Here is a 12,711-nt window from a genome sequence, read left to right as displayed (position 1 = left end):
GACCTGCCCCTTGGCAGTTAGCATCCCGTATCTAGGTAGCATTCTTTGAAGTACCCAAAGGTTTGTTTTCTCCTTTAGTCAGTTCCTTTCTTTTCTTTCTTTCTTTCTTTTTTTTTTATTGTTACAATTACATGGGCAAGGTAATGAGTACATTTCTTATCAAGCATTGTTGCCTCCTCCTTTGTTTCCCCTTTCTATCCCTTCCCATCTCCCCCCCCCGCCCCCCACCCCTCACCCCCAACGAAAGTTGTAAAGTTCGTTTTTCGAAATAACATCTTGTACATCTCATTGTTGTAATGGGTCCACCTGTATCCCTATTTAAACAATTTGTTTTTTCCCATCTCCTCACAAAGTATACCAACATCTAATATAGTGAAAACAGGGGTTATACTGTGGGCGAGGGACATACAAAGCAACAAAGATATCATCTTATAAATATGTTAGAAACAAGAAAATGTGGTATATATACACAATGGAATTCTATGCCTCCATCAGAAAGAATGACATTGCCCCATTTGTTAGGAAATGGAAAGGCTTGGTAAATAATATATTAAGTGAAGTAAGTCAGGCCCAAAGAAACATAGATCCCATGGTTTCCCTTATTTGCAATAACTAGTATATGTCTTGTTTTTGTTTTTGTTTTTGTTTTGGGTCCGGTCGTGGGGCCTGAACTCTGGGACTGGGCGCTGTCCCTCAGCTCTTCAGCTCAAGGCTAGCGCTCTACCACTTGAGCCACAGCACCACTTCCAGCTTTTTTCTTTTTGCTTATGTGGTGCTGAGGAATCGAACCCAGAGCCTCAGGCATGCAAGGTAAGCGCTCTACCACTGAGCCACCTTCCCAGCCCTAACTAGTATATGTCTAAGACGAGCAGAAACGGTCAGATAAGTTGATATTAAGCGAAATGAACCCCAAGATAAGGATTCAAATGTTTTTTTCTTTCTTGTGATTGTTTCTAAAATATTTATAAGATGATTTCTTTTGTTGAGATCTACTTAACTACATAAACCAGGAGAACTGATAATCTTAATACATTAGGAAACAATTCAGAATGAGTGATAATGAGGGTGGGATGAGTAGAAAGTATTGGTAAGGGGTGGGAAGGTGGCTCAGTGGTAGAGCGCTTGCCTTGCATGCTCGAGGCCCTGGGTTCGATTCCTCAGCACCACGTAAGCAAAAAGAAAAAAAGCCGGAAGTGGCGCTGTGGCTCAAGTGGTAGAGCACTAGCCTTGAGCTGAAGAGCTGAGGGACAGCGCCCAGGCCCAGAGTTCAGGCCCCATGACCGGACCCCAAAAAGAAAGTATTGGTAATATTGTTTTGAGTTCTGTAGGATTTACGCCCAAGTAAGAAAGTGTATTGGTCCACACTTGGTAGTTACTACAGAATATTAGAGATTAAAAGAAGTGAATCTCACACTAGTGTTTTGTGGAAATAACTGTGACAACAAAAAAATGGTTTCTGTTGTAAATGTTATCATTCTTTTCCTATAAGAGACAACTTAAAGTTCTGTTCACTGAAACAGCTAGAATGCTTTTAGAAAGGAAGATGAGTTGGGATTTTCTCCAACTTCAGATCTTGGTCTCTCCTTCCTTCCTAGGGCATTTCTTAGAGTAATGAGGATACCTTTCTACTTCAGTGACATCTGAGAGGTGTGTGTGTGTGCCAATATTGTGGTTTTCATTGTTGTTATTGTTGTTGCTTGAACTCTGGGCCTGGGTGCTGTCCCCGTATTCCTTTTGCTTAAGGCTAGTGCTCTACCACTTGAGCCACAGTGCCACTTCTAGCTTTTTCTGTGATTAATTTGAAATAAGAGTCTCATGGACTTTCTTGCCTGGGCTAGCTTGGAACCTCAGATCCTCAGATCTCAGCCTCCTGAGTAGATAGGATCACAGGCGTGAGCCACCAGCACCTTGATTATTTGTATTCAAGGCTGGTGCTCTACCACTTGAGCTATAGCTTCACTTCTGGCTTTTTTTGGTTAATTGGAGAAAACAGGCTTATGGACTAACCTTCCCTGGGGTGACTTAAAGCTCAATTCTCGGGTTTTGGCCTCATGAGTAGCTAGAATTAGGCGTGAGCCCACCAGTGAGTACCCAGGCAGAGAGTTAAATTCTTTAGGAAGGAATTGTCCTTGTGCACACTTAGAAGCGTGACAGAGAGCTTTGCTACTTTGTTCTAAAATGTAGTCACAGACTGGAGAATAGCACGGAACTAGTGTTATTTGGGTTTGCCTCTATGATGGAGACACTATATGATCATCTAGTCTTCAGAATTAAAAGTAGTTTATACTGCACCACAACTATTCAGATGATGAATTTTCTATATCTCATTCACTATATATCAAACTGGAAATTCTGAGCATTTGAAGATAATTCAAGAAAATTTGAATGTTCCTACCAACCACACAAATGTTTGAAGACTACACAACATTTTCCTTTATTTTCTTTTTGGTCGGTCATGGGGCTTGAACTCTGGGCCTGATAACTGTCCCTGAGCACTTCAGTTCAAGGCCAACACTCTACCACTTGAGCCACAGCAACACTTCTGGTTTTCTGGTGGTTAATTGGAAGTAAGAGTCTCATGGGCCTTCCTGCCCAGGCTGGCTTAGAACCAAGATCCTCAGATCTCAGCCTCTTGAGTAGCTAGGATTATAGGCATGAGGCACCTGCGCCCAGATAACTTTTTCCTTTTTTTATACTCCATTGTAATGTAAGTAGACCACCAAACCAAATCTGTGTGCAAGGGAAATTGCCTGTAAGCATTTGGTTTTGAACCAGAAAGGCCTGTGACATTGAAGGAAAGGTGGTTTATATTTTACACTGAGAAACCAAAACTCTTTTAAAAGTATGGATATAATCCTGGGGTTGGCTTGCTTTTAATCATCATGCTATTTGAATTACTTATATAATTTAATTTTTTCCTTTTAGATTCAACCCTATGAAAAGATAAAGGCAAGAGGATTGCCTGATAATATCTCTTCTGTTTTGAATAAGCTGGTGGTAGTGAAACTCAATGGTGGTTTGGGAACCAGCATGGGTTGCAAAGGTCCTAAAAGTCTGATTGGTGTGAGGAATGAGAATACTTTTTTGGATCTGACTGTTCAGCAAATTGAAGTAAGTAACACAACAATAGTTTTATTAAACTAGTAAACTAATTTTTAGGTTATTATAATGTTTTATTATTAAATGTAGCAGATGTGAATTTGAGCTAGTCAAAGAGCTGTTAGTGTGAAATAAAAAGCTTAATGGCATGTCCAAAGGGTGACATAAAGCCTCATCTTAAATATCCTTTGTGATTTCTGAAATCTCTGGGTCTGTTTAGATTCTCCTTTGATCTGCCTCCTTCTAGTCCCCTTCTATCTAGTGGTAGTAGGCTTCATGTTGTAGGGATGACCTGGCTTAACTCTTTTGGGAAGCTGGGGAGATGCTCTGTATCTGGTTGGATGCTATGGATGCTAAGAATGTTCTCAATTCTTTTTCTGAAAGACACAGGAATTAATCATAGACCCTAAATTCTTCATGGCAGTGGTCCTGATTTTTCCACTTCTGTATCCTTACTGCCTAGTACAAGGCAGGCAACTGCAAATATAGCAGCAAGTTAGAGCAGCAGCGAATGTTTATGCAGTACTTAATGTTCACCAAGCACTCTAAGCTCTTTCAAGAATTATTACTATTAGTACTATAATAATTATTACTATTAGTACTATTACTATTTATTATTATTACTATTATTACCCCCATTTTACAGATGAGGAAACCAGGACATAAAGAAAGTGACTCATTGGCCCAAAGTTCTCTATTTAATAAATCCAGACAGCATGACTTCTAAGAGTGTGTTTTTCTCTACTCTGTATTACCTATTAGTTCTTTTGAGATTGAAAAAGATTTGTTTAAGCATGACTGAGTTTTTGAACATCAGTCCTGAGCACAGGGAACCATAGCTGTGTTAACATTTCATTTTCATCCTCGCAGTTTGAGACACAAGAAAAAATGTTCAGGTAGCCATCCTTCCAGCCATAGAACCAAAAGCACTAATACAGACAGCCCCAGAGCTGTGCTGCTCAGAGGCACCAGTCTGGGTCTCAGTTTAGACATTTTAGAATTAACAAGAAAGGGATAACTTTACATTTTTAAGCTAAGGAAATATAAATCTGAGTGATGTGATTGTTACTTTTCCTTCCTAGCATTTGAACAAAACCTACAATACAGATGTTCCTCTTGTTTTAATGAATTCTTTTAACACGGATGAAGATACAAAAAAAATACTACAGAAGTACAATCACTGTCGTGTGAAAATCTACACTTTCAATCAAAGCAGGTACAAGGAGTAAAAAAAAAAATCACTGTAGTGGATGTTACTTATAAAAATGTTTATTAGCAGAGCAGCTTCCAGATGTACTTGTGCCAAAGATGAATGCTTACAAGGGCTTGATGCCTTTAAAAGCTGAACATTTGCTAATAAATGCGTGTAGTATAAATACTGTTTGAGTCTATATTTTCCTCTTCTTAAAATCTTTTTGAGATTCTTATTAGATCTTTGCATTTAAAGGGCATACTCTTTAGGTAGCTCTGGGAAAGACTCTGTTATGTTTTAAAGTGTTGATAACCTTCTTTCCTTTTGGAATGAATTTCTTCAACCTGAATAATTTAGTAAATGCTGGAGAAAAAGCATGTACTGGAGAAGGTAGGGTGAATAGAAGCCCAGACTGCAGGGGGAATACAGCTTTAAGTATGGATAGCAAGCCTACATAAAGTTGTGCCTATGTCTGAAGCTGTACCATTGATTTGTTTAGTTGTGTTTTTTTAGACTCTCCCCATTAACACTTTTTCCACATCATAGATACTTTTCCTCCAGCTTCTAGTTGACTTTCAGTCTATTGCTGTGCCATGTCCTGCTTTTCTCTCCCCATTGCCAGTCTTTACCTGTGTGCTCACTGGTGCTGGGAAGCAGTCATCCAGGTACTCACCTGCTGCTTATTTTCCTACAGAAAAAAGAAAAGGTAGCTTTCCCTAGATAAATTTCCAAGAATTATTCACAACCAAATAAGTTCAAGAAAAATTATTTAATATATCCCTTCTTTTGGAGAGTCACAAAATATCTTAAAATATGATGAATGTTCCGTAAGTATGTTTATGGAAAACCTTTTTTTGCAGCAAATATTACTACCTAGAAAACAGAATTGGAACACAGATAAGAGATTTTCTTTAATGAATTCACTTATAACTAAATTACTGTTCATAATATTAGACATGGAAAAAAGATATTTTATTTAACTTTAATGCACTGTTTTACATGAAGGTCTGTAGTGCTCTAGTTGATATTACAAAATGATTTTTCTTTTTTTAAGGTACCCGAGGATTAATAAAGAATCATTACTTCCTGTAGCAAAGGACGTATCTTACTCAGGGGAAAATACAGAAGCTTGGTACCCACCAGGCCATGGAGACATCTATGCCAGTTTCTACAACTCTGGTTTGCTTGGCACCTTCATAGGAGAAGGCAAAGAGTATATTTTTGTGTCTAACATAGATAATCTGGGTGCCACAGTGGATCTTTATATTCTTAATCACCTTATGAACCCACCTAATGGGAAACGCTGTGAATTTGTCATGGAAGTCACAAATAAAACACGTGCAGATGTAAAGGTAAATACTGACAGGAAGCAATCTGGAGATTCATTTTTTTTTACATTTCCTAGATTATATAGTTAAAGCTTTCTTTTTCTAATTCAGTAGTTACCATTTTAAACATAATGGTATTTATCTTAATATGCTTATTACCATTGTAAGACAGTGAGATGGTATTTTGTAGAGTACCTTCATTTCTAACAGTGTGTACATCCATGATGTATAGAATTAAAGTCAACTTTAGTTTTTGGGTAATCTAATTCAGTAATTTTAATTGAAAATTTCATGTGTATTTATAGAATAAAACTGAAATGTAAAAACATTTTCATTGTTCAGACCTTTAATATTCTTCAAAGCTTAGTGCTTATGGTTTTTAATCCTTTAATGAAAACAGAATTTTCATTCCTTTCCTACAGTATTTTTTGTTTTGTTTTGTCACTCTAATATCTTTGTATCACTTGCAAAAATAATTGTTGGTGCAAAGGACAAATTTGTGTAACCTGACTTTATTGGCAACACTTGACCTTTGATGAAATAGCATGCAAAATTTTAGTACTTACTCAAACAAGAGAACTGAGTAGTGTACTTACTAATGTTCCTTTCTATCCATACAGGCATGGCGTAGGAACTGCAGGAACAACTCTAGTCTGAGGCTACTTCTTAGCCACTTTTGCATTTGTTTCTCTCTTACCATAGAACCAGTTAAGGCAGGGCCTGAGGTGGTAGGACTAGCTGTTTGGTGATGAGCAGTGATTTAGGAATAAGAGGATTGGCTGTTAATATAGCAGCCCTTTAGAAATTGAAGCATCTGATGTACTTATTTAGGGCTTTAATTATGGACTAAGATAGTGGGACTATATAATAAAATAACAACTGGAATAATTTACTTGTACTTTCAAATGTGTTCCTTTGTATACTATAAGACTATCATTGTAAAATTCTATGAAATTTATAAGCAGTATAGTTGTGATTTACAAAGTTGTAGAAGCATTCATTTTCTTCCTTTTTAGGGTGGAACACTTACTCAATATGAAGGCAAATTGAGACTGGTGGAAATTGCTCAAGTGCCAAAAGCACATGTTGATGAGTTCAAGTCTGTATCAAAATTTAAAATATTTAACACAAACAACCTATGGATTTCTCTTGCAGCAGTTAAAAGACTGCAAGAACAGAATGCGATTGACATGGAAATCATTGTGAATCCAAAGGTAACAAGGTTGCATCTAATTGGTTTCCTTGCTTCCTAAGATCATAATACTCTCCACTCCCTCTGGTCTGTCTGTCCCATCAGTCACTCCCTAGTCCTTGCCCTACTCATCCCTGTAATGTGCACCTAATCTGTCTCTAGGCTGTGGTAATGGTGAGAGCCCTGGGCTATCATAAGTAGAGGACTTCCTACCTCATGCATACTGTTCTATCTGACCTTCAGTTCTTTATTGTAAAATAAAATATTACTGAACCAAAGAGGCTGAGAAAAGATCTCATATGATTAAGAGCTTAACTGTTAATCATTAATATTAGTATATTTCTTTTAATGATTCCCTAATAACACTTCTCAAATATTAAATAGCCCCCACCAAATTGAGCTATGAGTTATAGGTACCTAAAACCTCTGTTTTATTTTTTTTCCCCATTCCTTTTTCTTATAGACTTTGGATGGAGGCCTAAATGTTATTCAATTAGAAACTGCAGTTGGAGCTGCGATTAAAAGTTTTGAGAATTCTTTAGGTATTAATGTTCCCAGGAGTCGTTTTCTGCCTGTCAAGACTACTTCAGATCTCTTGCTTGTGATGTCAAACCTCTATAGCCTTAATGCAGGATCTTTGACAATGAGTGAAAAGCGGGAATTTCCTACAGTGCCCTTGGTTAAATTAGGCAGTTCTTTTACAAAGGTACGTTAACTATAAAGGTAAACTGAAAGATGTGCTTGTGGACTAGGGATTTAGTTTCCATTACTGACCTGATGGATTTCTCCATCTTTGGTATCATTTAAAGGAATTAACTATAAAAGATAAACAGATTTTTTTTTTCAGTACTAGAGTTTGAATTTAGAGTCTGTTACTCACCCAGGCTACTTAACCAGTGGGATCTCTACCACTTAAGACACACCTCTATTTCTGGCTTTTTGCTGGCTAATTGAAGATAATAGTCTTACAGACTTATCTGTTCAGGCTGACTTCCAACCATGATCCTCAGATCTGTTTCCTGAGCAGTTAGGATTACAGACGTGAGCCACCAGCCCCTGGCAACATCTTTGTCTTTATGAAACCGATGTTCTAGAGAGAAGATACTAAGTAAAATCCATCAAAACATATGAAGTGAAAAATCTATGGAGAAAAACAATAAAGACTATGTATGAGTGGAGATTGAGTGCAGCTGTCTATAGTACAAAACCTGTTCTAGGCAGGAGTAAAAACCAGTATAGCTGATAGCATCCCAAAGACTTCAGTCACGTCAAATGTTGCAAGTGTTGATGTGACATGGTGAGTCTTTGTGGTTGGTTGGTCTAGAAGGTCCTGCTATGCTATCCAAATCTGTTCTAGGACCAGACAGGGGTTAGTGTGGACTGCAGATGAAAAAGTTTGCAAACTATGATTGTTTATCTCAATGAAACACTTATTCTAAGAAATAATGAAAAATTCAGGTACTGGTGGCTCATTCATACAAATTTAGCCACTCAAGACAGTGAGGTCTGATGACTGTGGTTTTACACCAGTTCAGGCAGAAAAAACATGCAAAACTTAAATTAACTAGCAAAAAGCTAGACTCAATTGGTAGAGTACCATCCATGGGGGTGGAGGGGCGGGGAAGGAAGAAGCTGAGCAAGAGAATGAGGCCTGAGTTCAAGCCCCAGTACTGGCACGAATAAACAAGGAAGTATGAAAAAGAAATAAAAGATCATACAGCAAATGCTGCTGTTGACTCAGGATGAGAAATCACCATTGTGTTTATCCACATGGAGGTGTGGGAATCTGACTAGAATGAATTTGAGAATGGGAAAAGATGAATTAGAGAGGAATGTAGGCAAGAGTTTTGCCTTGAAGAGTAATTAGGCGATAAGTAAAAAGAGATCTAAGACTTGAAGGGTGTTAGTTTTTAAATATGGGAGAAACTTTGTATATGTTGATGGAAATTAATAAAGCAGGAGAAAAAAATACTTGAGAGAGATTCCCTGGAACAATATTCTTGAAGAGGCCTTATGAAGGAATCTAATGAACATTGGAATACAGAGGCTGGCTGTAAATCAGAATAGAAAATAGTCCAGCTCCAGTGGAATATATAGTAAAAATCAAATCCAGTGGAAGTTTGTTTCTAGTTTCTCAGCAAAATAATCAAGGTCATTAGTGACAACTCTTGTGTTTATAAACCTAAGAAAAAGACAAAGATAATAAGCTTATTTGTGATATTACTTTTCCTGAAATATACTGTACTTCTGATTTCTATCCATACCTTAAAACTCTATAGTCTAAACAGATTCAAACCATAATGATATGATCTCTCCTTTTTTCAACTATATGAACTACTCATCTGGCCTGCAGGACAGTAGCTTTTTGTTTTGACAAAGTATCTGATCTGCCCAACTGTACTGCAGATTGTTTTGATTCTAAAGATACTGTTCATATCTCCTTGCCTCTTTGGCATGGATCTTGAGTATACTGAGTGGTTAATAAATAGGCTCTTACCATAGAAAACCTGAGCTTGGCCATGTTTTACACACCAGTTAGAACTATCTTAATTTTTTATGAACGCATTTTTTTGAACAATTATATTTCTATTTAAAGGTTCAAGATTATCTAAGAAGATTTGAAAGCATACCAGATATGCTTGAATTGGATCATCTCACAGTCTCAGGAGATGTGACATTTGGCAAAAATGTTTCACTAAAGGTATGTTATAATGAAAATCACATTTGTAATAGCTTTATAAAACACATTTCACTTTCTAGTGGAAAGCAAACTAGTAATGAAACTACTGTTATTGAAATGACATTCTTTTTTGTAATTTTTATTTATTTTTTTGGTTGGTCATGGGGCTTGAACTCTGGGCTTGGGTGCTGTCCCTCAGCTCTTCAGCTCAAGGTGAGCGCTCTACCACTTGAGCCACAGGGCCACTTCTGGTTTTCTGAGTGGTATATTGGAGATAAGAGTCTCCTCACGGACTTTCCTGCCTGGCCTCAGCCTCCTGAGTAGCTAGGATTGCAGGTATAGCCACTAGCGCCCGGCGTGACATTCTTTAAAATAGAACCATTATTAAAATCAACTCACGAATATTGCTGTTTGAAAGTAGAAATAAACTTACAGTGAGTTTTGTTGTTTTTTGGTTTTTTTTTTTTTGGTCGGTCTTGGAGCTTGAACCGTGGGCTTGGGGGCTGTCCCTGAGCTCTTTAGCTAGCTCTTCAAGGCTAGCACTTTACCACTTGAGCCACAGCACCACCTCCAGTTTCCTGCTGGTAAACTGGAGATAAAAAGTCCCATGGACTTTCTTGCCTGGGCTGGCTTTGAACCATGATCCTCATGTCTCAGCCTCCTGAGTAGCTAGGATTATGGGTGTGAGCCAATGGCACCTGGCTATTGATTTTTTAATACTAAATTTTTTAAAAGATCCCATACATTTGGTTCTCTTTAAAGTTACTTAAACAGAGATCTTGGGGGAAATGTATTCATTGGCTTAAAGATTGGAGAGGGGGGTGTATTCAATTTTAATGTCTATTTGCTTGATCAAAACATGAAAAGTTATCACTAAACTGTCTCTTAAAAAATAATCTATGAAACCCTTCATGTTTAAATCTTAAACCAAGAAGTCTTTCTATATGAAGATTAGTTGATCCTGGTGGTCTTGCAGAAAAAGCCAGACCTGCAATAGTACTAGGTCTACTTCTCATTCTTGTTATTATCTCTGACAAGGAGACAAGATACTGCCAGGATTGACAGGACAAATCATAATATTTTCCTTAGCATGATACTTGGTTTTCATGTTTAATTTTGTTTATAGTTAACAATCCATTATAGGAATTGTACATATATTAATCATAATTGCATTTCAGTTGCAGTTCCAAGTACACTTTTGATTTTTGTTTTCCCTTACTTAGGGAACAGTTATCATCATTGCAAATCACGGTGACAGAATTGACATCCCCCCTGGAGCAGTATTAGAGAACAAGATTGTATCCGGAAATCTTCGCATTTTGGACCACTAAAATGAAAAAAATTGTGTATACACTTTATACTTTATTATGAGCTAGTTTCTTACAATGACATGTATGTCCTCTTGGATTCTAAATAGGCAGGTGCTTTACTACCTTACTGCATCCTGCAGGGTTGATTTTTAAAGTAGTTTTCTGCAGTATGCTTCTAGTCTACAGAAAACACAGATGGAGCAATACTTTGACAAGAAGCTTCCTGAAAGTTAGTTCATCTTAAAGTGCAATATTATTTAATCCTAAAACTGATCAGCTCTACTGAAATATCTTTTCATGGAAGTCTCACTGATGGTCACTTTGAATTGCCAGTGATTTAAAAAATAAAGCAGTGAAGCAATACACGTGTATACTTGTTTTTGTTTTTGTCGGTCGTGGGTCTTGAACCCTGGGTGCTGTCCCTCAGCTCTTCAGCTCAAGGCTCTACCACTTGAGCCATAGCCCCACTTCCAGTTTTCTGGTGGTTTAATGGAGGTAAGAGTCTCATGGACTTTCCTGCCCGGGCTAACTTTGAACAGCAATCTTCATATCTCAGCCTCCTGAGTAGCTAGGATTATAGGCATGAGTCACTGCTGCCTGGCTTTATACTTGTACTTTTTAATGCTAATTTTATGAAATGGCAAAATAAAATGGCTTATTCTTGCTAAGCAGTATAGGTTGAAAGATTTACTGTTGCTAAATACTAGCCAGCTACTGAATACTTAAATATTGCAAGTCTTTTTTTTTTTTTTTTTGTATCTCTAAGACTTTTAAACCCAACATTTCCATAGCAGTTGCATTTGAAGGTACTTATTAGTACCTTTCATTGAGTTCTAAAGCTGGGAGGCCTGCCATGCTTTCCACAGACTCTCCATTTATTTAAACAAAGTGGTGTTTCTTTTCTGGTTGGAAGGGTTGAGGCAGGCAGAGAAAGGTAGGGCATTTCTTTCCCAGCCTTGTACTCTAGTATACTGTGGTAAGAGTATAACTTCACTGATAGCTCTCTTTAAAAGCTCTACTGCTTGAAACTTGTTACCACTGAAATGTGTTTAGTAATTTCATTGAATGCCTTTTCTCTAAGAATGAAGCTAGACTTTATAGTTCTTCCACACTTGCTTTGAGTAGGTTGCTTGTTTAAAATTCACTGTATACTAAACCACTTAAAAAAAAGTTGTCTTTTGAAGTTTGGTAATTTTTACAGTTTTATTAGACAGTTTAAGAACCAATGACATACCTCAGTAATGATAAAGGAAAGAAAACAAGCTTTCCTTTCAAGAAACCAAAGAGCACAAAGTAAAGACTATTTCATCGTATATAATCACAAGATTAGGCACTCTGACAGGGTTAGGCAAGATTCTTGGCGTAAGGTGAGGCACAGGCACTTTCATCTGTCTTGCTGATTCTGATTTTGAAGATTAGATATTATAAAGGTCTTTAAAGAACTTACTTATCATTTCAGATTTCTGGCCCCCAACACAGCAGCCTATATTTCAAAAGTTTTATTTCTCCCTGGTCTTTGTTCATTTACATATTGAAAATAACTTAAAAACAAGAATCTAGAGGGCCATATTTCATGTGAAGTATGAGTGTAAGTATATTAGATGAAAACATATTGTTACCTCTGCAAGAAAAAGCAAACCAAAAATCCCAAACCCTTCATATGTACTTTTATAAAAATACAGCTATTAAATTGTAATCCTTTGTATACCACTTCTGAAAAGTATTTAAATTAGTTGCATAAATAAATGCAAATATTGTATTTTTAATTCACTTAAAATCAGCCTTAATGTATTTAAACTATTTGAAGCTCTACCCAGATTGACATATAGTGGTAGTAGGAAGATTAAATATACAACACACAAAGCCTGGAACTTGACATTAGTCACTAAAACAAAAATTGAATTCCTAAA

The 12,711-nt window shown here is 37.0% G+C and overlaps 1 protein-coding gene across 2 annotated transcripts in view; it reads left to right on the top strand.

Annotated features, from left to right (window-relative positions):
* The window catches only part of LOC138815256 (UTP--glucose-1-phosphate uridylyltransferase), a 48,503-nt gene extending 37,341 nt beyond the window's left edge, over positions 1-11,162 (top strand). For both annotated transcript variants that reach the window (XM_070004541.1, XM_070004542.1), the window contains exons 4-10: positions 2,926-3,111; positions 4,182-4,315; positions 5,346-5,643; positions 6,636-6,833; positions 7,275-7,517; positions 9,408-9,512; positions 10,715-11,162. In XM_070004541.1, coding sequence (XP_069860642.1) covers positions 2,926-3,111; positions 4,182-4,315; positions 5,346-5,643; positions 6,636-6,833; positions 7,275-7,517; positions 9,408-9,512; positions 10,715-10,822 — 1,272 coding nt within the window. In that variant the 3' untranslated portion in view covers positions 10,823-11,162. The remainder of the gene's footprint in view (positions 1-2,925; positions 3,112-4,181; positions 4,316-5,345; positions 5,644-6,635; positions 6,834-7,274; positions 7,518-9,407; positions 9,513-10,714) is intronic.
* Positions 11,163-12,711: the final 1,549 nt, after the last annotated feature.

This window comes from Dipodomys merriami, unplaced genomic scaffold (genome assembly GCF_024711535.1).
Source record: "Dipodomys merriami isolate MVZ:Mamm:240054 unplaced genomic scaffold, mDipMer1.0.p SCAF_63, whole genome shotgun sequence".
NCBI classification, from domain to species: domain Eukaryota; kingdom Metazoa; phylum Chordata; class Mammalia; order Rodentia; family Heteromyidae; genus Dipodomys; species Dipodomys merriami.
Note: the sequence above shows the minus strand (reverse complement) of the source record. Positions and strands in the feature narration are given on the sequence as shown.